Raw genomic sequence first — 27,593 nt, 5'->3', positions numbered from 1 at the left:
GACCTGGCTCCCGGCTGTGTGTGGAGCTGATGGCTTCTGCATCCCTCCTCCCCACGCCTAGATTCTGTGAGGAGTTGGAACTCCTCTCTGCTTAAGCATAACCCTGTCGTTTAAAGGTGAGATCAACCTACCCAAAAACTACTGCAGCACTGACTTGGATCTGGACACTGAGTTTGAGATCCTCTTGCCACGCCGACAGGGCCTCGGCCTCTGTGCTACCGCTCTCGTCAGCTACTTGATTCGCCTACACAATGAAATTGTCTACGCCGTGGAAAAACTCTCCGAGGAAAACAACAGGTTTGTGCACGAGCCACCAGGAAGTGGTGCCTGCTCAGCCCAGAGTCCCTAAGCCCAGTGGGGCAGACACAAGCAAGCTTCAGCCCCTTCCCTAACAGACACTCACTCCTTCAGCCGCCCCCACCAGCGACCCGCCCCATACTTGGGTGGGGTTTTCCGCTGCTCCAACTGTGAGAAATAGGAGCCCGCGCCCTGCAACGTAGAGCCCTCGGCCCGCATGCCCGGCCTGGATGCTGAGCGCTGTCTTTCTGCCCCTCAGCTATTCCGTGGATGCCGCCGAGGTCACTGACCTGCATGTCATCAGTTATGAAGTGGAGCGGGACCTGACTCCACTGATTCTCTCCAACTGCCAGTACCAGGTGGAGGAGGGCAGAGAGACCGTGCAGGAGTTCGATCTGGAGAAGATTCAGCGGCAGATCGTCAGCCGCTTCCTCCAGGGCAAGCCCCGGCTGAGCCTCAAGGTAGGGCTGACTCCTGCCACTGCTGCTCATTTGGTTGGTGTGTCTGTTGTGAACAAGCAGCCCTTGGTGTGTTTCTCGCGAGAGGGAAGCAGCACCTCACCCTGCAGTCTGGTCTGTATCTCCTCCCTCACACCTGCAGCTCCCGAGGCCACCACACCACCTGTATCTCCGGGCCGCAGGGCTCTCCTGAGCCTTCTCCTGCAGGGCCATCTGCACCTCAGTCCCCCAAGGAACTGTTGAGGTCTTTTTTTGAAACACGGTCTCACTCTGTCACCGAGGCTGTAGGGCAGTGGTGCCAAGCCTCCACCTCTGGGCTCAAGCGATCCTCCCACATCAGCTTCCCAAATAGCTGAGATCACAAGTGTGCACCACCATGCCCAGCTAATTTGTGTATTTTTTGGTAGAGATGGGGCTTCACCACGTTGCCTGGCTGGTCTCGAACTCTTGGGCTCAAGGGATCCACCCACCTAGGCCTCCCAAAGTGCTGGGATTATAGGAGTGAGCCACTGCACCCAGCTGACTGTTGAGGTCTTGATTCTACCAGTTAATGGCACCACCACCCCCACAGCCCCTCTTCCTTCAGCCTCCATGGGTAACCAGCCAGCAGATGCCATTAGCTGTGCCTTCCGTGTGTCCTCACCTGACTGCCAAAGCCCACTCTGTAGTTAAAAGCATCCTGTACGTTGGACTGCTAGCCACTCCTAACTGGTGCCCACCTCCAGGTTCTTCAGTCCACGGCCTAAAACCCACATCTGGCTCTCTTCATCCTGTGCCGGATGGCCCTGCCTGGCCTCTCATGGCATATGGGATAAAGCCGACACTCTGTTGTCTGGTATGGGAGGCCCTGTAGCTCGGCCCAGCCCAACCTTCCAGCCCTGCCTCCAGCCACTTAGCCCATTTCCCTGAACTGCATCCCGTGACCTCATGCACTAGAGCCACACAGCAGGCACTTTCCCATCTCTGTTCTTTGACTGGACGCACTTGTTCCTTCCAGCTGCAGTCATATCTACTGTACTTATGTACGGTACCACCCGCAACTGGGCCAGGAACTGTGAGAGCCCACAGATTTTTTTTTTTTTTTTTTTTTTTTTGAGACGGAGTCTCTCTCTGTCACCCAGGCTGGATTGCAGTGGCGCAATCTCAGCTTGCTGCAAGCTCCACCTCCCGGGTTCACTCATGCCATTCTCCTGCCTCAGCCTCCCGAGTAGCTGGGACTACAGGCGCCCGCCACCACGCCCGGCTAATTTTTTTGTATTTTTAGTAGAGACGGGGTTTCACCATGTTAGCCAGGATGGTCTCGATCTCTTGACCTCGTGATCTGCCCGTCTCTGCCTCCCAAAGGCTGTTTTTAATTCATTCTCACAGCCATTTCCTCTGGCAGAGTGACTGCCTGTGCATGGTCTGTGCCTTTAGTGGCTGAATGGGATATGCACAAATACCTGTTGCCCTAGCGCCTCCTGTGGCGAAGCAGGCCACGATGATATGACAATATCTTGTCATGTAATTGGCTGTGAGGACTCCGCTGGATTCCCGGTTGTGTTACTATTTCCATAGATGGTGGGTTAATGACAGAGAGGGGCGCTCTTAGCCAAGGGATACACTGGGCAGCACGGCACTACGCTGCAGTTTTCCGGCTGCAGATTCTGTTTGTCATCTGCTGGAAATGTCCACGATGGATTTAATTTTAAAAAACTTTTTTCTTTCCCAATTTAGGGAATACCCACTCTGGTGTACAGACACGACTGGAACTATGAACATCTCTTTATGGACATCAAGAACAAAATGGCACAGGTGATCCCGATAAACCTGATCCTGTGCACGGGGCTTTCTGCCTTCTCAGTGTGTTTCCCTCCATGTTAGGCCTACTCCAGCCTTGCCCCGGGTGTTTGCTGTGAGCCATAGTTTCTGCAGCCTCCCTGAGGACCCCAGGGGGCTCCCTTACAGAGAGCAAGCAAGACAGCAAATCAGCAAGTTTTCTTGTAGAGTAAAAGCAGATTGACATCTTGTGGGTTTGATTCTTAGGAATGATGTCATGGCCATGCCTGCTGAAGCGGAAAGTCCATGGAACCGATTTGTCCCTGCTCTCCGCATGCGGGTACTGATAGGTAGACCTGTGTGTCTCCATGGCCTCCAGGAACTGCCTGCACACCGTGCGCCCAAGTGTCAGCTGTTAGAGAGTCGGCCCCGCATGTGGCTTGGGCAGTGAAGGGGCTCGGCTATCTTACCAGGTAGTGAGACGCCAGAAACCCAGCCCACAGACATCCCTCTCCTGCTTTTCATTTCCCAGGACTCCCTCCCCAGCTCGGTCATTAGTGCCATCAGTGGACAGCTGCAGTCCTACAGCGATGCCTGTGAAGTGCTGTCTGTTGTAGAAGTCACTCTGGGGTTTCTGAGCACAGCTGGTGGGGATCCAAACATGCAGCTGAATGTGTATACTCAAGACATCCTGCAAATGGGTGATCAGACGATTCACGTGTTAAAGGTGGGTCTGACACCGAAAAGGAAATCAGCACAGCCCCTCACCCTGGTCTCCTGCTTCCCGCGAGGGATAGGAGCATTCAGGGAGTGCCACTCTAGGCGCTCCTGAAAAGGATGGGGAGACAAGAACAACTGCTCACCCAGTCAGTCCAGCATAAACAGGACACACCAGGGACAGTAGAGACAGACACACGCTAGAAATGCCAGCAGTCTAGATAGAGCCCAAATGTGACTGAGTACATGAGGCCCCTGCAAACAGCGTGATGTGAGCAGACTGTGAGGTGCCGCAGGAGGGAACTGGTAGATAGGACAGAGATGGCCTTCACAAGGAGGGAAATCACATTAGCACAGGGCAGAACGAAGAGAAGAATGCCTGTGTGGAGAGCACTCAGGCTCCCTGGTGCACGACATGAGTGGGGGTGTGAGACCTCAGCCCCCACTCAGGAATTCTATTCCTTCTGCAGGCCTTAAACAGATGCCAGTTAAAACACACCATTGCCCTCTGGCAGTTCCTGTCTGCTCATAAGTCTGAACAGCTGCTGCGGCTGCACAAAGTAAGTCTGGTCTCTTCCTCTCTGCTGGACAGAGAGACTGCGCTCCCTTCTCCCTGCAGGCTTTAATGCTTCATTTGCTCTTCTGTCGTTTTAGGAGCCATTTGGGGAAATCAGTTCAAGGTACAAAGCGGATCTGAGCCCGGAAAATGCTAAGCTCCTCAGCACATTCCTAAATCAGATTGGCCTAGACGCCTTCCTGCTAGAGCTGCACGAAATGATAATCTTGAAACTAAAGAACCCCCAAACCCAAACCGAGGGGCGCTTCCGCCCTCAGTGGAGGTATGGATTTGCACACCTGTGGGGCGGGGCAGACACAATGTTGTGCTGTCTCTCCTGTGATCTTCTATAGACAAAAAAATAGTTCTTTTCTTACCACAGGATCCCATTTCCTGCTTTTTGCCATTACCAGGGTACCTGAGGACTGGCTTTTTGGTTTTAATCTCTACTGGGTTTTCTTTAAGCAATTACACAAGTGTTTTTCAGACAAGAGTCTTGCTCTGTTACCCAGGCTGGAGTGCAGTGGAGTAATCTCAACTCACTGCAACCTTGGCTCACTGCAACCTCTGCCTCCCGGGTTCAAGCGAGTCTCATGCCTCAGCTTCCCAAATAGCTGGGACTACAGGCGTGTACCACCACGCCTGGCTAATTTTTGTATTTTTAGTAGAGACAGAGTTTCACTGTGTTGGCCAGGCTGGTCTCGAACTCCTGGCCTGAAATGATCTGCCCGCTTTGGCCTCTCAAAGTGCTAGAATGAAAAGGCGTGAGCCACTACACCCAGCCTAAAAGTCATATATTCTAATTTTAACAAGTAGACTATGTCAAAGAGAGGTACATTTTAAATTTGATAGAAAAAGCTATCCTAGGCCGGGTGTGGAGGCTTACCCTGTAATCCCAGCACTTTGGGAGGCCGAGGTGGGTGGATCACCTGAGGTCAGGAGTTCAAGACCAGCCTGGCCAACTAGTGAAACTCTGTTTCTACTAAAAATACAAAAATTAGCCAGGCATGGTGGTACACACCTGCAGTCCCACCTACTCAGGAGGCTTGAGGCAGGAGAATTGCTTTAACCTGGGAGGTGGAGATTGCAGTGAGCTGAGATCGCACCACTGCACTCCAGCCTGGGCAACAGAGGGAGACTTCGTCTCAAAAACAAACAAAAAAAAGAATAGAAAAAGCTATACCAATGTATAAAGAGTGTATGAGAATATTCAACATTGGATATTATCCATCTTTTACATAGTTGCCAATCTAAAGGCCAAAATGGTATCTCATTTTCACTTGTATTTCCCCATTTACCGTGAGGCTGAACGTGTTTTTTATATTTATCACCCATTTGTATATCATCCTCTGAATTGCCTTTATTTTTTATTTTTTGAGACCGTGTCTCACTCTCACCCAAGCTGGAGTGCAGTGGCGCAATCTTGGCTTACTGCAACCGCTGCCTTCTGGGTTCAATCGATTCTCATGCCTTAGCCTCCCTAGTAGCTGGGATTACAGGTGCCAACCACCACGCCCAGCTAATTTTTTCTATTTTAGTACAGAGACGGGGTTTCTCCACGTTGGCCAGGCTGGTCTCGAGCTCCTGACCTCAAGTGATTCACAAGCTTTGGCCACCACACCCAGCCTAAATTACCTCTTAATATCTTTTTCTTTTGCGCTTTGTCTCCGTAATGGTTGTGAGAGCTCTTTGCATAGAACAGGGGTTCATCTTCTCTGCCGTGTGCCACAGTGCTCTATTTCAGCCTTTAATTTTATGAAGTCAAATCTGACAGAATTTTCCTATAAAGGGTCTCTATACAAAAACACTTACTAGGATCTTCCTTATCCCAGGATTATAAACTAGCCTTTTTTTTTTTTTTTTTTTTTGAGATGGAGTCTTGCTGTGTCATCCAGGCTAGAGTGCAATGGTGTGATCTTAGCTCACTGCAACCTCTGCCTCCTGGGTTCAAGCGATTCTCCTGCCTCAGCCTCCCGAGTAGCTGGGACTACAGGCATGCACCTGCCCGGCTAATTTTTTTGTACTTTTAGTAGAGACGGGTTTCACCATGTTGACCAGGCTGGTCTCAATCTCCTGACCTCAAGTGATCTGCCCGTCTCAGCCTCCCAAAGTGCTAGGATTACAGGCGTGAGCCACCGCGCCCCGCCTGTCCTCTCTCTTCTTGTGCTTTCACATACTTGTTTTATTCACCAGTTTATGTTTAGGTGTAAAGTAAGGATTTAACTTGATGTTTTCCTGACTAGATCATCAAACTCCAGTCTTCCTCACCAATATGTTTCCTATTTGCTATCTTCCTCCATTATGCTATGTGGCATATACTATATACATTTATGTTCTTTCAACTTTTTCAACAAGTCTTTACTAGCCTGTGCTTTTCATGTAGATAAAAAAGATCCCTTTCCTAGAGAATTTCCAGTCTTTGTTAATGTGAAACATGTAATAGAATACAAGGTTTTTTGAATGGTGAGGCCTTGTTTATGCAACCCTGTAAATAAACATCACCTTGCTAGAGGGCCTAAAGTCATGTGAAGGGGCCAGCACAGGGCTTGCTCCGTGGGCTTCTGTCGTGTTTGTGTACTGCATGTGGGAAGCAGCAGTCAGGCACCAGAGCCTTGAACCCAGGATGCTAGTCCCAGTTCAGGAGCTCAGGTCATTGACCTTAAACTGCTCCTCAGGATTTCTGGGTTTTTTTTTTTTTTCTCGCTCTGTCGCCCAGGCTGGAGTGCAGTGGTGCAATCTCGGCTCACTGCAAGCTCCACCTCCTGGGTTCAAGTGATTTTCCTGCCTCAGCCTCCCGAGTAGCTGGGATTACAGGCACCCGCCGCCACGCCTGGCTAATTTTTGTATTTTTACTAGAGAAGGGGTTTCTCCATGTTGGCTAGGCTGGTCTCGAACTCCTGACTTCAAGTGATCCACCCGCCTCAGCCTCCCAAAGTGCTAGGATTATAGGCGTGAGCCACTGCGCCTGGCCTAGGATTTTAAGTCTTAACGAGCATTTTGGTTCTGCTGATTACAACGGGAAAAAGTGACATGAGGGGACTGATTGGTCCCCTTATGTTATATGGGAGCCTTTTTTTTTTTTTTTTGAGACAGGATCTCACTGTGGCCCAGGCTGGAGTGCAGTTGTGCAATCTCAGCTCGCTGTAGCCTCCACCTCCTGGGCTCAAGTGGTCCTCCCACCTCAGCCTCCTGAGTAGCTTCGGACTATAGGCATACACCACCACGTGCCCAGCTAATTTTTGTATTTTTGCTAGAGACAGGGTTTCGCCATGTTGCCCAGGCTGGTCTTGAACTCCTGACCTCCACTGACCCACCCACCTCAGCCTCCCACAGTGCTGGGCTTACACACGTGAGCCACCATGCTGAGGAGACTGTTTTAAATGCTCTCTTCTTCTTTGGTTTTTCAGCCTGAGAGACACTCTCGTAAGTTACATGCAAACTAAAGAAAGTGAAATTCTTCCTGAAATGGCATCTCAGTTCCCAGAAGAGATACTGCTCGCCAACTGTGTCTCAGTGTGGAAAACAGCTGCTGTGCTGAAATGGAATCGGGAAATGAGATAGAATTATTTCCTCAGCTATCTTTGGATGACTTTGGAGAGAAGACTCCTCTCTCCTCGTCTGCGGCGTGGACTTGATCATGGACTGGTGCCTTTGCATTCAGAAGGAGAGCTGTCAGCGTAGCACCGAATTCAAGACCAAGGCGTGCTACCTGAGCTGACAGCTTTTTGAAAGCCGAGCTGTTTCTGAACCATGTACATACATGTTCTGAAACTTTCTCATCATTTTATGAGTACTGTTCATTGGGAGATGACAATGAAAATTAGATGAAATTGGAAATAAACCAACATTGTTTACATTCCAGGAGACTTGTAGCTCAGCCACACATGCAGTAATGACCTGTGCCCGTTCGCCTCTGGCACTGCCCACCCCCTTTTTTTTTTTTCTAATTCTGTACTCACAAAAGAGAATCTCATTTTCTTCTTTCTTCCATTCCCTTAAATTCTGAGTATTGTACATATATTTCTGGGTTCCCGCGATGATGTGAAAAACTACCAGACTGTTTTTTGTCTTCTCACAAAGACAAGAAAAATCAGGGCATTTTGTGAGTGCCTTAAGATCAAACTAACAAGATCTGACCCTCTCCCCTCACAGTGAGCCACTGCCCCACTTCAGAGGGTAAGAGCCAAAAGCCTCATTGTGAAAGGCACTGGACTTGGACCAGGGACACCATCAGGGCCTTGGTTTTCTCACGCATAAAATGGAGAGTGGATTAATCGCCAAAGATTCTTCTGATCTGACATTTGGAAATTATAAGAGAAACTAGATGACTGTAAACTTGGTCACAGGCCTGGTTCTGGCAGTTCTTTGCGGACTTTTTTCTAGCATTATGCCAAATAAACATGCAGTCTCAGTGTGCTCTCACATGTATGAATATCTAGTCCTTTCTGTGGTTCTCAGCCAAGACATAAAAACTAGGACTCAGAGCACATACAAAACCAGTTATGTTTCGGAAAGAGGGAAAAGAGTCCCCGAGCCCGGATCTTGTGCTGCTTTTCTCACTGAAGTGTTGCCTTTTTTCTTGACAAAATCTGCTTTGATACTTAGGACCTCTCTGGACTAATTTCTCTTCCTAGACAGCTCAGCACAGCTATTGATATGTTAGAGGCAGTATCCTTAATATTCATTCTACATGAGTTAACGACTTAACTTGAAATTGGGCCTAAGGAGTGAGAGCTACAAAAATACAAAATGCTTGTCCAGGACTCAGCCATGCACACCTTGAGCAGCGCCGGCAGGAGGCACGGAAGGAACTGTGCTCCGTTCTCCTCACTGTCATGGTGCCACCAGTGTCTGATGAAGGGCAGAGTGACCCAGACTGCAGGCAGTAAATGACTTCACACAGTCCCTGGCATTTAGTCATCTGTGATTGTTTTATCACTCTGGACTGTGCAGAGCCACCTGCCACCGAGATCTGCATTCCGACTGCCTATGAACGGGTGTGAGGGCCGGGGGCTGGCTTGCTGAAGTCTTCAACTTGCACTCAGAGCTCCTTTGATACCTCAGAGCTGGCTGTCAGGTGGCAGCTCACACCCAGACTCACTGGCCACACCTCAGCAGGGGGGAGTCAAGTGTCAGTCTCTTCCTGTGAAGGCTTTTTTTTTCCTTTGGCCTGGGAATTTTTCCCATTTTTATGAAGGGGTTTTAAATTGTTTCATTTTGTGTGCTGTGCTTCAAAGCCTTAACTGTCAAATCTTGCATTATCTTGTTTGTAGAGAAATATACTGGCCTAGCAGAGGCAAAAAAAAAAATGAATTTTATTTTACTTGTCACACCTGTCTTAACAAACTGGAGTTTTGCTGCTAAAGAACTCTTCTCTCTGGGGGCAGAGCTTCTATTTATGGCACATAGACATCAGCTAGGCTTTTGGGAATCGTTTGTGTTCTTTGTGGAAATGTCCTTTAGAAGCACCCATGAAGTAGTATGTTCAGACTGTGCACATAGAAAACATGCTCTGCCTTCACATGTGAGATGGTAGACTTTTCCTCTGGACAAAATGACAGCAGCCTGGCGACTCCACAGTGGAGCTGAGCGCCACTCCCTGTAGCCGATCTGGGACTGAAACGCTTACACCTCTGCCTCAGAGAGGAGTCCCCCATGCCCTGCCTGAAATGACTTCACTGGAAACAGCAGGGCTGCAGCTAACGGGAGTACAGGTAGGAGCTAACTAACTTCACCCATGAGTCCACTTGTGGGGTAACAGATAAACAGTAACCCTTCCAGGAGCCCACTGACGTTTGAGTGCTAAAAATGCCCCTTTAGGGGGAAAACTGCATTTTCTCTTCCAAAAAGGAAAGGTTCTTCCAGGCGAGAAACCTGTGGTCTAGAACCACAGCAAGAAGAAGAGGCATGCTGGCCTGCACCGGAAGACTCACTTTGTCTGCCCTGCGCCAGCCTCACCTCACCCTGCAGTTCCCGTTTCCGCCATGGATGCCTCATCACCAACCCTGACCTTCCCCCCCCAACCCTTTATTCATCCTCACTGCCACTCATACCCGCCTCCCTGGACAGTTCCCTGCTGCAGAGTTCTTTCTGCTTTCAGCCCTACCTTGGTGGTGATTTACCTGCAAATCTTCACAACTGATCATTATCTTCTTCTCTTTGAGACCTGACTGAAAAAATTAGGTGTGCACACCTGTAATCCCAGCTACTTGGGAGGCTGAGGTATGAGGATTGCTTGAGCCTGGGAGTTTGAGGCTGCAGTGAGCTATGATTGCACCACTGCACTCCAACCTGGGTGACAGAGACCCTGTCTCAAAAAAAATAAAATAACATAAGGACCTTATTGTGTGTGCAAATTATTTGCCTTTCATGAATAGTTATGAGACTTTGTGCATGTGTTAACCGAGATGGCCCTGAGCTATTTCAGTTACTCCTGTATGTTCAGGCAATTCCAATTTAGAAACAAACTTCCAGTGATAAATATTGGGAAGAAAATGTCAGCTCAGGGCCAAGTAGGTAAAGCCACCCAAGTCTAGCCATGCACACAGGCACTAGTGTGCTGAAGGAAAACACCTCTGATTTGATACATAAAGTGTGAAGGTTGCATAACTGGGGAGGTGGCTGGAGAAAACCTGAGCCTCGAGCTGAGTAACAATCCAAGCCATGATTAGCATTTATATTGCATTCTGCATTATTCTCATCCTATCACGTTCATTAAGTTCAACCATTACCATTACGAATCCTGTTTCCAGCTGGAAAAACAAGCGCCAGGAAAGTGCATTTCCCCCCCACCCCACCCCCCCACCCAGAGCAACTTTGGTCAGAAGTGACACCTAATCACCCTCTCTGCAGGATATGCTGGGGATAGCCCTTTTGAGGAGGTGGGGGTGTATGCGAAAGCAACCTGGGGCCACAGCAGGGGGAAGCAGGAGAGACTGGAGGGGCCCTGGGTCCAGCAAGTGCTCCACCAGGCTGCCCCTGCTCAGGTGCTCCACAGCCCATAAAAAACGCCTTCAGCCCTGCTGTGCTTCCCCTCACACCTAAACTTACTAAAAGGGTCCTACCTTCCCCAGTATTCCTTCATGATCACTGCTACCTGTGCCCTGAAGCGCAACAGAACCTCAACCCAGAGGACAGCCACTTCCTCAGAACCCACGATCTTTGCCCCATCACCACAGGTCCATGAGTGACTCCTAATTACCAAATCCAAGGGCTCCTTCACCCTGACCACTCTGGAACCCAACAAAGCTGACACACAGCCCAGCCCAGACAGGCCTGAATGTGGGTCCTGGCTCTCCCATTTGCCAGCTCTACAGCCATGGGCAAGTGGCTCGACCTCTCTAAGCTTCAGTTTCCTCGTCTGTGAAATATCTGTCAGTGCTCTTAAGGGAGGAGACCACCCCTCATATTGTTTTACGCCCAATTTCTGCCTCCAAAGAGAGAAGTAAAAACTAAAAGGCAGAAATGAAATCCACAAGCAGACAGCCCTGCACCACACCCTGGGCCTGGTAGTTAAAGATCGATGCCTGACCTAATCAGTGATGCTATCTATAGATTACAGACGTTATATAGAAAAGCACTGTGAAAATCCCTGTCCTGTTCTGTTCCGTTCTAATTACCGGTGCATGCAGCCCCCAGTCACGTACCCCCTGCTTGCTCAATCAGTCAAGACCCTCTCACACGGACCCCCTGAGAGTTGTGAGCCCTGAAAAGGGACAGGAATTGCTCACTCTGGGAGCTCAGTTGTTGGAGACATGAGTCTTGCCGAAGTGCCCGGCTGAATAAAGCCCTTCTTTAACTCGTGTCTGAGGGGTTTTCTCTGCGGCTTGTCCTGCTACATTTCTTGGTTCCCTGACCAGGAATCGAGGTGATTAATGGATGGTTGAGGCAGCCCCTCAGACGGCTTAGGCCTGCCCTGTGGAGCATCCCTGTGGAGGACTCCAGCCAGCTTGAGCGACATGGATCCTGAGAGCGCTCTCAGGCAGGCAATTGCCCCAGTGGAATGCCTGGCCAGAGCAGTGTGTAGCAGGCCCCCGAGGAGGATCAACGCAGTGGCTGAACACCGGGAAGGAACTGCCACTTGGAGTCCAGACATCTGAAACTTGGTAAGACTGGTCTTTGGAACTTGCCCACTCCATTTGAGGGGAAGCGTGGCCTGATCACCCACGGCGTGCCTGTACTGGCACTCTGGTTTTTTTGACTTGACTTGGGTTGCTTGATACTTTGGTTTTGGTTTTGACCTGGCTTGGATATCCTGATACTCTGATTTTGGTTTTGATTTTGGTTTGGTGTAAACTGTAAAAGTGTGTGTGTGCCCTTTTTACCTGTTCTTTGTTTTGTGGTATGCGTGTAGGGTGAGCGTAATGTTTTGTCTTGAAGAAGCATGGGTCAAGCACAAAGTAAGACCACCCCACTAGGAACTATGCTGAAAAATTTCCAGAAAGGATTTAAGGGAGACTATGGAGTACTATGACACCAGGAAAACTTAAAACTTTGTGTAAGATAGACTGGCCAGCATTAGAGGTAGGTTGGCCATCAGAGTGAAGACTGGACAGGTCCCCTGTTTCAAAGGTATGGCACAAGGTAACCTGTAAGCCAGGGTACCCACACCAGTTCCCGTACACAGACACTTGGTTACAGCCGGTTTTAAACTCCCCACCCGCCCGCCCCAACAGTGGTTGAGAGAACAGCAGCATAAGTGGCTGGCAGAGGCAAGGAAAGACCAGCAGAGAGAGAAAGAGGAAGAGACAGACAAAGAGGGAGTCAAAGAGAGAGAGAGAGAAAGAGACAGAGGCAAAAGGAAACTCAAAGAGAAAGAGACAGAAAATCAAGAGGAAAAAAAGAAAAAAGAAAGATATATACAAGTAGTTAGAAACAACAACAACAACACTGTACCCTATTCCTTTAAAAGCCAAGATAAATTTAAAACCTATAATTGATAATTGAAAGTATTCTCTGTAACCCTGTAACACTCCAATACCACTTTGTTGTCAGTGTAAACAAGTGCATATCCCGAAAGCACTGAGGCCTTCCCATCAAAAATCCTTAACCCAGTAACCCGTGGATGGCTCAAATGCATTCAATCTGTAGCAGTAACTGCTTTGCTAACAGAAAAAAGTAAAAAAATAACTTTTACAGGAAACGTCATTGTGAGCACACCTCACCAGTGCAGAAGTAGCCTAAGGAAAAAAAAAAAAAAAGGATGATTTATAACTACTGAAAATTCCCTTAACCCAGCAGGTTTCCTAACAGGGGATCTAAATCTTAATTACCGTACAAAGGCCCTACCAGACCTAGGAGGAACTCCCTTCAGGAAAGGATGATCTATGGTTCCTCCCAGGTAATTAAAGGAAAAAAAAAAGCCATCTATACGAATTCGAAGTTAATTTTGACAAAACGAGGTCTTACTAATAGCAAAGGATAATTAAAATCCCAAGCTTACAAGGTTTTCAACAAAAGTAAAGTTTGCTAAAAGTTAACAGTGTAACATGTATTATAGTAATTTCTGATCTTGTGGCCTTAGACAGTCTAGTCCACAGACATAAAAGAAGTTCGCTTTGGAAAAGAATGCTTATCATCTTCGGGGAAAAAAAAAGAAGGAAAAGAAGGGGGGGGCAGAATTTACATAAAAAGAGTGTTATATGGTAAATTCTTGTCCTGAAATAAATTAACTGGTTGTTTAAAGAAAGAAATGTTTGTAATAAGTCAGAAAGTTGAGGCATGTCGAAGAATTGTCTGCGAAAGTCGTGAAAGAGAAAAATGTTATAAAAAATTATGCAAGAAATGTTGTATAATTTAAAAGTAACTAGGCCTCCTAAATGTAAAACTATTGAAAGAAAAAAAAAAAGTGTACGTGCAAGTGTCAGGCCTCTGAGCCCAAGCTAAGCCATCATATCCCCAGGGACCTGCACGTATACATCCAGATGGCCTGAAGCAACTGAAGATCCATAAAGGAAGTGAAAATAGCCTTAACTGATGACATTCCACCATTGTGATTTGTTTCTGCCCCATCCTAACTGATCAATGTACTTTGTAATCTCTCCCACCCTTAAGAAGGTTCTTCGTAATTCTTTGTAATCCCACCCTTGAGAATGTACTTTGTGAGATCCACCCGCTGCCTGCAAAACATTGCTCCTAACTCCACCGCCTATCCCAAACCTACAAGAACTAATGATAATCCCACCACACTTTGCTGACTCTCTTTTTGGACTCAGCCCGCCTGCACCCAGGTGAAATAAACAGCCTTGTTGCTCACACAAAGCCTGTTTGGTGGTCTCTCCACATGGATGCGTGTGACGTGCGTGACATTTGGTACCGAAGATCCGGGACGGGAGTACTCCTTACGGAGACCGGTCCCCTGTCCTCATCCTCACTCCATGAGGAGATCCACGTACAACCTCGGGTTCTCAGACCAACCAGCCCAAGGAACATCTCATGAATTTCAAATCGGGTAAGTGGTCTTTTCACTCTCTTCTCCAGCCTCTCTCGCTACCCTTCAGTCTCCCTGTCCTTCCAATTCCAGTTCTTTTTCCTCTCTAGTAAAGACAAAGGAGACACATTTTATCCGTGGACCCAAAACTCCGGCGCCAGTCACGGACTCGGCAAGACAGTCTTCCCCTGGTGTTTAATCACTGCAGGGACGCCTGCCTGATTATTCACCCACACTCCACTGGTGTCTAATCACTGTGGGGATGCCTGCCTTGGTCATTCACCCACATTCCCTTGGTGGCAAGTCAATTGCGGGGACAACCTGCTTTGGCTGCTCACCCACATTGCAGCCCACGGCTGCTCCCTACCCCCCTTCTCCGTGTCTCTACCCTTCTCTTTAAACTGGCCTCCTTCACTGTGGGCAACCTTTCACCCTCCATTCCTCCTTCTTCTCCCTTAGCCTGTGTTCTCAAGAACTTAAAACCTCTTCAACTCTCACCTGACCTAAAATCTAAGCATCTTATTTTCTTCTGCAACACCGCTTGGCCCCAATACAAACTCGACAATGGTTCTAAATGGCCAGAAAACGGCACTTTTGATTTCTCCATCCTGCAAGACCTAGATAATTTTTGTCGAAAAATGGGCAAATAGTCTGAGTGCCTTACGTCCAGGCATTTTTCAGACTTCATTCCCTCCCTAGTCTCTGTTCCCACTGTGACTCATCCCAAATCCTCCTCCTTTCCCTCCCGCCTGTCCCTTCAGTCCCAACCTCAAGCGTTGCTGAGTCTTGTGAATCTTCCTTTTCTACTGACCCATCTGACCTCTCACCTCCTCCCCAGACTGCTCCTCCTCAGGTCGCTCCCCACCAGGCTGAATCAGGCTCCAGCTCTTCTTCAGCCTCTGCTCCCCCACCCTATAACCCTTCTATTACCTCCCTTCCCACACCCGGTCCGGTTTACAGTTTCTTTCTGCGACCAGCTCTCCCCCATCTGCCCAACAATTTCCTCTTAGAGAGGTGGCTGGAGCTGAAGGCACAGTCAGGGTACACGTGCCTTTTTCTCTATCAGACCTTCCCCAAATCAGCCAACGTTTAGGCTCTTTCTCATCAGACCCCACTAAATATATACAGGAATTCCGATATCTAACTCTGTCCTACAGTTTAACCTGGAGTGACTTAAACGTCATCCTAACTTCTACCCTCTCCCCAGATAAACGGGAAAGAGTTTTTTCTCTAGCCCAATCTCACACTGACAACCACCGGCTTCACGAGCCAGACCTCCAGGAGGGCATTAGAGCAGTTCCCCGAGAAGATCCCCAGTGGAACTACCAGGCAGATTCCCCGGGTATAGCCAGGCGAGATTACATGGTTTCCTGCCTAGTTGAAGGGCTTAAAAAGACAGCTTACAAAGCTGTTAATTATGACAAACAAGAAACTACCCAAGGTAAAGATGAAAACCCAGCCCAGTTCATGGCCCGCTTGGCAGCAACCCTTAGACGCTTTACCACCCTAGACCCAGAGGGGACAGGAGGCCACCTTATTCTTAATATGCATTTTATCACCCAGTCAGCTCTTGACATTAGAAAAAAGATTCAAAAACTGGAATCCAGCCCTCATACCCCACAACAGGAATTAATCAACCTCACCTTCAAGGTGTACAATAATAGAGAGGAGGTAGCCAGACAGCAACGCATTTCTGAGTTACAGCTACTCGCCTCTGCTGTAAGACAGCCCACAACCACGTCTCCAGCATACAAAAACTTCAGAACATCCAAGCCACAGCTCCCAGGGGCTCCTTCAAAACATCCTCGTGGGCCTTGCTTCAAATGCCAAAAGCCTGGCCACTGGGCCAAGGAATGCCCGCAGCATGGGATTCCTCCTAAGCTGTGCCCTGTCTGTGCGGGCCCCCAATGGAGGTCGGACTGTCCGACTCACATCGCCGCTGCTCCTAAAGCCCCTGGAGCCCAAACCCAACATTCCTTGGCCAACTCCTTCCCAGATCTCCTCGGCTTAGTGGCTGAAGACTGACGCTGCCCATCGCCTTGGGAGCCCCCTGGACCATCACAGACACTTTGGGTAACTCTTACAGTGGAGGATAAGTCTGTCCCTTTCTTAATCAATACAGAGGCTACCCACTCCACATTAACCTTCTTTTCAAGGGCCTGTTTCCCTTGCCTCCGTAACTGTTGTGGGTATTGACGGCCAGGCTTCTAAACCTCTTAAATTCCCCAACTCTGGTGCCAACTTGCACAACATTCTTTTATGCACCCCTTTTTAGTTATCCCCACCAGCCCAGATCCCTTACTAGATTGAAACATTTTAACTAAATTATCTGCTTCCCTGACTATTCCTAGCCTACAACCACACCTCATTGCCACCCTTTTCTCCAGTTCAAAGCCGCCTTCACACCCTCCCCTTGTATCTCCCCACCTTAATCCACAAGTATAGGACACCTCTACTCCCACCTTGGCAACCAATCATGCACCCCTTACCATCCCATTAAAACCTAATCACTCTTACCCCACTCAATGCCAATATCCCATCCCACAGCACACTTTAAAAGGATTAAAGCCTGTTATCACTCGCCTGTTATAGCATGGCCTTTTAAAACCCATAAACACTCCTTATAATTCCCCCATTTCACCTGTCCAAAAACTGGACAAGCCTTACAGGTTAATTTCAGGATCTGCACCTTATCAACCAAATTGTCTTGCCTATCCACCCTGTGGTGCCAAAGCCATATACTCTTCTATCCTCAATACCTCCCTCCAGAACCCCTCTACATATATTATTATGTAAATATGTACATATCTACATATGTACATAATCTACATAACCCATTATTCTGTTCTGGATCTCAAACATGCTTTCTTTACTATTCCTTTGCACCCTTCATCCCAGCCTCTCTTCATTTTCACTTGGACTGACCCGGACACCCATCAGGCTCAGCAAATTACCTGGGCTGTACTGCCACAAGGCTTCACAGACAGCCCCCCCCCCCCCCCCCGTTACTTCAGTCAAGCCCAAATTTCTTCCTCATCCTTTACCTATCTCGACTTAATTCTTCATGAAAACACAGTGCTCTCCCTGCTGATCGTGTCTGGCTAATCTCCCAAACCCCGACCCCTTCTACAAAGCAACAGCTCCTTTCCTTCCTAGGCATGGTTAGATACTCCACCTTTGGATACCTAGCTTTACCATCCTGACTAAACTATCATATAAACTCACAAAAGCAAACCCAGCTGACCCCACAGATCCTAAATCCTTTCGCCACTCCTCTTTCCGTTCCTTAAAAACAGCCCTAGAAGCTGCTCCCACACTAGCTCTCCCTAACTCATCCCAACCCTTTTTCATTACATACAGCCAAAGTGCAGGGTTGTGCGGTCAGAATTCTTACACAAGAGCCAGGAACGGCCCCTGCAGCCCTTCTGTCCAAACAACTTGACCTTACTGTTTTAGGCTAGCCCCCACATTATTCCTGATACCACACCTGACCCCCATGACTGTATCTCTCTAATCCACCTAGCATTTACTCAATTTCCCCATATTTCCTTCTTTCCTGTTCCTCACCCTGATCACACTTGGTTTATTGATGGCAGTTCCACCAGGCCTAATCGCCACTCACCAGCAAAGGCAGGCTATGCTATAGTAACTTCCACACCTATCACTGAGGCTACCACTCTGCCCCCCTCCACTACCTCTCAGCAAGCCAAACTCATTGCCTTAACTCAAGCCCTCACTCTTGCAGAAGGACTACGTGTCAATATTTATACTGACTCTATCCCTTCCATAGAGTCAGCATGCACCACCATGCTGTTATATGGGCAGAGAGAGGTTTCCTCACTACGTAAGGGTCCTCCATCATTAATGCCTCTTTAATAAAAATTCTTCTCAAGGTCGCTTTACTTCCAAAGGAATCTGGAGTCATTTACTGCAAGGGCCATCAAAAGGCATCAGATCCCATCGTTCAGGGCAACACTTACGCTAATAAGTTAGCTAAAGAAGCAGCTTAGTTTTCCAACTTCTGTCCCTCACGGCCAGTTTTTCTCCTTCTCATCGGTCACTCCTACCTACTCTCCCACTGAAACTTCCACCTATCAATCTCTTCCCACACAAGGTAAATGGTTCTTAGACGAAGGAAAATATCTCCTTCCAGCCTCACAGGCCCATTCTATTCTATCATCATTTCACAACCTCTTCCATGTAGGTTACAAGCCGCTAGCCCACCTCTTAGAACCTCTCATTTCCTTTCCATCGTGGAAATCTATCCTCAAGGAAATCACTTCTCAGTGTTCCATCTGCTATTCTACTACTCGTCAAGGATTGTTCAGGCCCCCTCCCTCCCTACACATCAAGCGCGGGGATTTGCCCCTGCCCAGGACCGGCAAATTGACTTTACTCACAGGCCCCGAGTCAGGAAACTAAAATACCTCTTGGTCTGGATAGATGCTTTCACTGGATGCGTAGAGGCCTTTCCCACAGGGTCTGGGAAGGCCACCGCAGTCATTTCTTCTCTTCTGTCAGACATAATTCCTCGGTTTGGCCTTCCCACCTCTATACAGTCTGATAACGGACCAGCCTTTATTAGTCAAATCACCCAAGCAGTTTCTCAGGCTCTTGGTATTCAGTGGAGCCTTCATATCCCTTACCATCTCAATCTTCAGGAAAGGTAGAAGGGACTAATGGTCTTTTACAGACACACCTCACCAAGCTCAGCCTCCAGCTTAAAAAGGACTGGACAGTACTTTTACCTCTTGCCCTTCTCAGAATTAGAGCCTGTCCTCAAGAAGCTACACGGTACAGTCCATTTAAACTTTTATATGGACGCACTTTCTTGCTCAGCCCCAACCTCATCCCAGACAGCAGCCCTCTAGGCAACTATCTTCCAGTCTTTCAGCAGGCTAGACAGGAAATTCGCCAGGCTGCTAATCTTCTCTTGCCTACTCCAGATTCCCAGCCACATGAAGACACCCTAGCTGGATGGTCAGTTCTTGTTAATAATCTGACCCCTCAAACTCTACAACCTCGATGGACCGGGCCCTACTTAATCATCTATAGTACCCCAACCACCATCTGCCTGCAGAACCCTCCCCACTGGGTTCACTGTTCCAGAATAAAGCTGTGTCCGTCAGACAGCCAGCCCGATATCTCCTCTTCCTCCTGGAAGTCGCAAGTCCTCTCCCCTACTTCCCTTAAACTCACTCGCATTTCTGAAGAACAATAATAACCCTTATGAGCCTAATAATCCCTTCATTCTATTAGGTCTATCCATCCTTACCCTACTCTTTGCAACAGGGCTTTACGCAGTCACCCCCACTACTTGGACTGTGCCCCAAAAACCTGTCATCCCTACTATCTTCTGTCTAGTCATACTCCTATTCACCATTCTCAACTACTCATAAATGACCTGCTCTTGTTTACACTGCCAGTTTACATTGTTTCTCCAAGACATCACAGCTGATATCTCCTGGTGATATCCCCAAACCGCCACTCTTGACTCCTGCTTGGAGTGGATAGATGATCTTTGGTGGCAGGGCACCCTCCAACACTTCCACCCTGATGAAGTTCTATTCTTTACTTTTATATTCACTCTTATTCTCATTTCCATTCTTATGCCACTCTCTACCTCTCCCCAGTTGCCTCCAGCACACTAGCAATCTCACCCACTCTCTCCTCACTGTCTCCAATCCTTCTCTAGCAAAGAATTGTTGGCTACGCGTTTCCCTTTCCTCCTGCTTTTACACAGCCATCCCTGCTCTATAGGCTGACTGGGCTACCTCTCCCGTCTCCCTGCAACTCAGAACCTCCTTTAGAAACCCTCATCTTTACCCGCCTGAGGAACTTCTTTATTTTCTAGACAGATTTGGTGAGAACTCCCCAGACATTTCACACCAACGAGCTGCCACACTTCTCCGCATCTACTTACGGCATCTTTCTCCTAATATCAATTCCACTCCTCCCATATTTGGACCCCAACCACACAAACAACTATCCCTGTTGCCGTTTCTTTATGCATCTCCCGACAACAGCCTGCTGGAATCCCTTTAGGCAACCTTCCACCGTCCAAATGTTCCTTTACTCTTTGTCTCCAGAACCCAGCCACACACATTACCAAACAGATGGGAGCATTCCAACTTTGCATTACTGACAAGCCCTCTATCATTATTGACAAACTAAAAAACATTGGCAGTCACTATTGTTTAGGAAGACACCTACCCTGCATCTCACCCCATCCTTGGCTACCACCCTCCCCTGCTCGTCTGAATCTCCTCCTAGCCCCTCCTCTTGCTTGCTTATACCCCGCCCCATGAATAGCAGTGAAAGGTTACTTGTAGACACTATGCGCTTTCTCATACACCATGAAAACCAAACCCCTCCCTCTACCCAGTCGCACCATCAATCCCCATTACAACCTCTAACGGCTGCTGCCCTTGCTGGATCTCTAGGATTCTGGATGCAGGATTCCTCTTTCAGTACACCCTCTCACCTTTTCACTTTACATTTCCAGTTCTGCCTGACACAAGGTCTCTTCTTTTTATGTGGCTCTTCCACCTACATGTGCCTACCTGCCAAATGGATGGGCACATGTACTCTAGTCTTCCTTACCTCCAAAATCCAGTTTGCAGATGGGAACAAACAACTGCCTGTCCCCCTCATGACATCAACACAACAAAAAAGAGTCATCCCACTAATCCCTTTACTTATTGGTCTAGGACTTTCTGCCTCCAGTATTGCACTTGGAACTGGAATAGCAGGCATCTCAACCTCTGTCACAACAGTCCGCAGCCTCTCTAATGACTTCTCTGCTAGCACTACAGATAGATCACAAACTTTATCTGTTCTCCAAGCCCAGGTTAACTCTTTAGCTGCAGTTGTCCTCCAGAACGGCCAAGGCCTCGATTTACTCACTGCTGAAAAAGGAGGACTCTATATTTTTAAATGAAGAGTGTTGTTTTTACCTAAATCAATCTGGCCTGCTATATGACAACATAAAAAAACTCAAGGATAGAGCCCAAAAACTCGCCAACCAAGCAAACAATAACATTGAACCCCCTTGGACACTCTCTAATTGAACGTCCTGGGTACTCCCAATTCTTAGTCCTTTAATACCTATTTTTCTCCTGCTTTTATTCGGACCTTGTGTCTTTCGTTTAGTTTCTCAATTCATATAAAACCGCATCCAGGCCATCATCAGTAATTCTATATGACAAATGCTCCTTCTAACAACCCCACAATATCATCCCTTGCCCCAAAATCTTTCTTCAGTTGAATCTCTCCCACTGTAGGTTCCCACACCGCCCCTGATCCCGCTCGAAGCAGCCTTGAGAAACATCGCCCATTATCTCTCCATACCACCCCCAAAATCTGTCACTGCTCCAACGCTTCACCACTATTTTGTTTTGCTTTTCTTATTAATATAAGAAGACAGGAATGTCAGCCCTCTGAGCCCAAGCTAAGCCATCATATCCCGTGACCTGCATATACATCCAGATGGCCTGAAGCAACTGAAGATCCACAAAGGAAGTGAAAATAGCCTTAACTGATGACATTCCACCATTGTGATTTGTTTCTGCCCCATCCTAACTGATCAATGTACTTTGTAATCTCTCCCACCCTTAAGAAGGTTCTTTGTAATTCTCCCCACCCTTGAGAGTGTATTTTGTGAGATCCACCCCCTGCCCACAAAACATTGCTCCTAACTCCACTGCCTATCCCAAACCTGTAAGAACTAATGATAATCCCACCACCCTTTGCTGACTCTTTTCAGAATCAGCCCGCCTGCACCCAGGTAAAATAAACAGCCTTGTTGCTCACACAAAGCCTGTTTGGTGGGCTTTTCACACGGAGGCGCTAACACAAGGTGTATAAGAAAAGTAAATATACCTTTGGTAAAAGGATTATAAGAAGGCATAAGAATGTAAATTTTTACCTAGATTAAAAGGTTAAAAAAATTGTTTTGAAGGTTTAAGCAAGTTTTAAAACATTAATTATAAAAAAAATTCTGTGTGTAAACGTATTAGCTAAAGTTAAAGAGGTATCATCCAGTTTTTCTGTGAACTGGACATTAAAGTAAAAACACAACGGGTTTTTCTTAAAGCACTAACTTGCTCTTTAACAAAGATTATAAAAGGTTAAAAAGAGTCTATAAAAATCTTACCTTACGGTCTGACATTAAAAATTGAATAAATATGTATACAAAGTTTTATTAAAACTAAGTTTAACATTAATAGCACACTAATATAAAGGTGAAATTTAGCTTATCTGGTATAAAAATCATACAGAAAGCATTATTAAATATAAAACAGTGTTTGGCTTTCTTTGGTCCAAAAACTAATAAAAATAGGTGGTAAAGGAAATTTCTCAGTAAAAAGGCACCAAAGCCTATAAAGTCCACTCTTGATGTCCCCACATTTGAAACAAAAAATCAATTTCTTAGAAATTATATACTTGGTTTGTCTTCCACTTTCCTTTCCCTCAAAACTAAAAGCCTTTTAGCACAGGTGCCAGCCCTAGAATTTCCAGTAAACCAGCACCAGCCTGAAGATCACCTTCTTATCAAAGGGAGGAAAGAAAACAAATTTTTCAAAGGAAAAGTTTTTCTTATCAAAGGAAAGAAAGAAAACAAAGGGAGGAAAGAAAACAAGCCAGCCTAGGAAGGACCCGACCTTGTGCTGCTAACCACCGAGACTGCTGTCCCTACAGTGGAAAAGGGATGGACTCATCACACCTGAGTCAAAGCTCCACCCCCTCCGGACTCGTGGGCCCCAGTCCAAGGGGAAAACCCTACCAAACTAAAGCTAAGAAAAATTTAACTCTTTTATCTATTCTATTACTCTTTCTTCTTTCCTCGCTCTATTGCTGACCATCTGGTTATTAACACAACCAAATCAATTTCACCTCAAACTATTGCATTTAATGCTTGTCTTGTTATACCCTGTGGCGACTTGCCAAGACAAAGACAGCTCTCTACTTCAGAAAAGTACTTCTGTCCCTCCTGACTCTCCTCAGACTGGGCATTAGTAAATTAGGACCATTTAATCTGGGGAAATTTCAATAAAGACTCCAGTGTCAACCAGGAGTCTTGCTCCCCAATGTAGAGCTTTTATGCCGTAGTTGGTCCAACATTCTGTGGACCACTAAAGAGCACGAATGGACTGCCCCAACCAGTTTTTGTAATTTCCCAAAATCATACATTCATTTTACTAGAGGATCATATTAAAGACTTAAAACAAACTTTGGCAATTAAGACAGCATACCAAGATGCAAATGCCTGGCTGAAATGGATCAAATATTCCATCCGCACGTTAAACAAAAGCAACTGTTACGCTTGTGCACATGGCAGGCCAGAGGCCCTGATTATCCCCTTTCCACTAAGGTGGTCCTCCAGTCGACCAGGTGTGGCTGCATGGTAGCTCTTCTCCAGGATTCTACAGCCTGGAGTAATAAGTTGTGCCAAGCTCTCTCTGCTGTATCCGAAAGTCTGGCGCCTTGCGGGTCAGCCCCCGAGGGCCATCCAGCCTCCGTCTCCCAACACTAAGTTCACTTCGTGTCTCTCATGACAGGGAGGAAACTTAGCATTCCTTGGAAACCTGAAGGGATGCAGTGAGCTTAAAAATTTGCAAGAGCTTATCAATCAATCAGCCCTTGTTCATCCCTGAGCGGATGTGAGTGGATGTGTAGTAGTATTGTGGTGGACCTTTACTGGGCACTCTGCCGAATAACTTGAGTGGCGCTTGTACTTTAGTCCAGTTGGCTATCCCTTTCACCCTGGCATTTCATCAACCAGAGGGAGGAAAAATAAGACATCGTAAAGCAAGAGAAGCCCCTTATGGGTCTTTCGACTCTCATTTCCATTTAGACGCAATTGGAGTCCCACGGGGAATACTAGATCAATTTAAAACTTGAAATCAAATAGCGGCAGGATTTCAGTCAATATTTTGGTAGATGACAGTTAATAAAAATGTAAATTGGATAAACTACATCTATTACAACCAACAGCAACAAGCTTTTCATGAGTTAAAAGAAAAACGTAGGCCCCAGCCCTGGGGCTATCAGACCTGACAAAACCCTTTACACCCTATGTGTCAGAAAGAGAAAAAATGCAGCTGGAGTTTTAACCCAGACTGTGGGACCCTGGCCAAGGCCAGTGGCCTATCTCTCAAAACAACTAGACGGGGTTTCCAAAGCCTGGCCCCCGTGTCTAAGGGCCCTGGCAGCAACAGCCCTGTTAGCACAAGAAGCAGATAAACTAACCCTTGGACAAAACCTGAATATAAAGGCCCCCCACGCTGTGGTAACTTTAATGACTACCAAAGGTCATCACTGGCTAACAAATGCTAGATTAACCAAGTACCAAAGCTCGCTACATGAAAATCCCCACATAACCACTGCAGTTTGCAACACCCTAAACCCCGCCACCTTGCTCCTGATATGACAGAGCCCAGTTGAACATAACTGTGTAGAGGTGTTGGACTCAGTTTATTCTAGCAGGCGCAACCTCCGAGACCATCCTTGAACATCAGTAGACTGTGAGTGGTACGTGGACGGGAGCAGCTTCGCCAGCCCCTGCAAAGTGACTCTGAGGAAGACGACAAGCCCTGCTCCAGTCACACCCGGAAGCTGACTGGTCCACACACGGCCGAAGCATGAGAAAACTCATCGTGGGACTCATTTTCCTTAAAATGTGGACTTGTACAGTAAGGACTTCAACTGACCTTCCTCAGACTGAGGACTGTTCCCAGTGTATACGTCAAGTCACTGAGGTAGGACAAAAAGTTGCCACAGTCCTATTATTTTATGATTATTGTAAGTGTACCAGGACTCTAAAAAAAAAAAAAAAAAAAAAAAACCTGTTTGTATAATGCTATTCTATGCAACGTATGTAGCCCAAGAAATGACCAACCTGATGTGTGTTATGACCTGAGTCTCCCATGACCACAGTTTTTGAAATAAGATTAAGGACCGAGGACTGGTAGGGACTCATAAACGATACGAGTAAAGTGTTAGCCAAAATGAAAGAAAAAGGGGTGCCCAAACAAGTCACTTTAAAGTTTGATACCTGTGCTGTCATTAATAGTAATAAGTTAAAAACAGAATGTGGTTCCCTTAATTAGAAAAGAGGCCATATGACAAAAAATAAGTACATTTGTCATAAATTAAAACTGTGTGGAAATAAATGTAAATACTGGTCTTGTGTCATTTAGGCTACTTAAATAAAAAATAAAAAGGATCCTGTCCACCTTCAAAAAGGAAAAAGTGGCCCTTCCTGTACCAGTGGTCAGTGTAACCCCTTAGAACTAGTAATAACCAACCCCCTTGATCCTCGCTGGAAAAAAGGGGAGCATGTAACCCTAGGAATCGATGGGGCTGAACTGGATCCTTGAGTAAATATCATGGTTTGAGGAGAAATTTATAAACGCTCTCCTGAGACAGTATTTCAAACCTTCTATGATCAATTGAATGTGCCAGCACCAGAAATTCCAGGAAAAACAAGACATTTGTTTTTGCAATTAGCTGAGCATGTAGCCCAGTCTCTCAATGTCACTTCATGTTATGTATGTGGATGAACTGTAATGGGAGATCAATGGCCACGGGAAGCCCGAGAATTAGTACCTACAGACCCAGTTCCTGATGAATTCCCGGCTCAAAAGAATCACCCTGATAACTTCTGGGTCCTAAAAGCCTCAATCATTAGACAATACTGTATATAGCAAGAGTGGGGAAGGACTTCACCTTTCCTGTGGGAAGACTCAGCTGCTTAGGCAAAAACTGTATAATACTACTACAAAAACAGCCACCTAGTGGAGTTCAAACCACACTAAGAAAAATCCATTTAGTAAATTCCCAAAGTTGCAAACTGTGTGAACCCACCCGGAGTCCCACAGGGACTGGACAGCCCCCATTGGATTATACTGGATATGTAGGCATAGAGCTTACACCAAATTACCCGACCAGTGGGCAGGTAGTCATGTTATTGGCACTATTAAACCATCTTTCTTCCTACTGCCCATAAAGACAGGCAAACTCCTGGGCTTCCCTGTCTGTGCTTCCCGCAAAAAGAGAAGCATAGCTATAAAAAATTCGAAAGATAATACATGGCCCCCTGAAAGAATCATACAATATTATGGGCCTGGTACTTAGGCACAAGATGGCTCCTAGGGATACCCAACCCCCATTTACATGCTCAACCAAATCATACGGTTACAACCTGTCTTAGAAATAATCACTAATAAGACCGGCAGAGCCTTGACTATTCTGGCCTGGCAAGAAACTCATTTGAGAAATGCTATCTATCAAAATAGATTGGCTCTCGACTACTTGCTAGCAGCTGAAGGAGGAGTCTGTAAAAAATTTAACCTTACTAATTGCTGTCTACACATAGATGATCGAGGGCAATTAGTTGAAGACACAGAGATATGACAAAACTGGCACATGTGCCCGTGCAAGTGTGGCATGGATTTGATCCTGGGGCCATGTTTGGAAAATGGTTCCCAGCACTAAAAAGATTTAAAACTCTTATATTAGGAGTTACAATAGCAATAGAAACCTGCGTTCTGCTCCCTTGTTTGCTACCCGTACTTCTTCAAATGATAAAAAGCTTCATCGCTACCTTAGTTCACCAAAATGCTTCAGCACAACTGTACTATATGAATCACTATCGATCTGTCTTGCAAGAAAACATAGGTAGTAAAAAGAAAAGTGACAACTCCCACTACTGAGTGAGATTCTCAGAGAAGGAGAATAAGGGAGACCCCTCCTCATATTGTTTTACACCCAATTTCTGCCTCCAAAGAGAGAAGTAAAAACTAAAAGGCAGAAATGAAATCCACAAGCAGACATCCCTGCACCACACCCTGGGCCTGGTAGTTAAAGATCGACGCCTGACCTAATTGGTTATGTTATGTATACATTACAGACATTGTATAGAAAAGCACTGTGAAAATCCCTGTCCTGTTCTGTTCCGTTCTAATTAGGGTGCGTGCAGCCCCCAGTTACGTACCCCCTGCTTGCTCAATCAATCACGACCCTCTCACGCAGACCCCTTAGAGTTGTGAGCCCTTAAAAGGGACAGGAATTGCTCACTCGGGGAGCTCGGTTGTTGGAGACGTGAGTCTTGCCGAAGCTCCCAGCTGAATAAAGCCCTTCTTTAACTCGGTGTCTGAGGGGTTTTGTCTGCGGCTTGTCCTGCTACACTCTGGTGGGAAAGACACCGCAGCAGGGGAGCAGGGTGCGCAGGGTGCAGTGGGTGACGCTCATTCGCTGAAAACTGACCCTGCTTTCAAAGCCTTGTCAGTTCCCAAAGCTGTATGAAGCCTTTCCTGAGCCTCAACCTCTAGAGTCTAATTTCATCCTCTGTATTTTCCCGTTTGTTAGTCCAAAC

The 27,593-nt window shown here is 46.8% G+C and overlaps 1 protein-coding gene and 1 long non-coding RNA gene across 12 annotated transcripts in view; one reads left to right on the top strand and one right to left on the bottom strand.

The window, feature by feature from the left end:
* The window catches only part of RNF213 (ring finger protein 213), a 139,352-nt gene extending 131,142 nt beyond the window's left edge, over positions 1–8,210 (top strand). For all 11 annotated transcript variants that reach the window (XM_063706018.1, XM_063706017.1, XM_055389513.2 and 8 more), the window contains 7 exons: positions 117–297; positions 557–758; positions 2,472–2,549; positions 3,046–3,240; positions 3,701–3,790; positions 3,885–4,069; positions 7,194–8,210. In XM_063706018.1, the coding sequence (XP_063562088.1) occupies positions 117–297; positions 557–758; positions 2,472–2,549; positions 3,046–3,240; positions 3,701–3,790; positions 3,885–4,069; positions 7,194–7,347 (1,085 nt within the window). In that variant the 3' untranslated portion in view covers positions 7,348–8,210. The remainder of the gene's footprint in view (positions 1–116; positions 298–556; positions 759–2,471; positions 2,550–3,045; positions 3,241–3,700; positions 3,791–3,884; positions 4,070–7,193) is intronic.
* LOC129533973 (uncharacterized) overlaps positions 1–27,593 on the bottom strand; it is a 57,123-nt gene that overhangs the window by 28,087 nt on the left and 1,443 nt on the right. The window lies entirely within an intron of this gene.

This window comes from Gorilla gorilla, chromosome 4 (genome assembly GCF_029281585.2).
Source record: "Gorilla gorilla gorilla isolate KB3781 chromosome 4, NHGRI_mGorGor1-v2.1_pri, whole genome shotgun sequence".
Taxonomy (NCBI): domain Eukaryota; kingdom Metazoa; phylum Chordata; class Mammalia; order Primates; family Hominidae; genus Gorilla; species Gorilla gorilla.
Note: the sequence above shows the minus strand (reverse complement) of the source record. Positions and strands in the feature narration are given on the sequence as shown.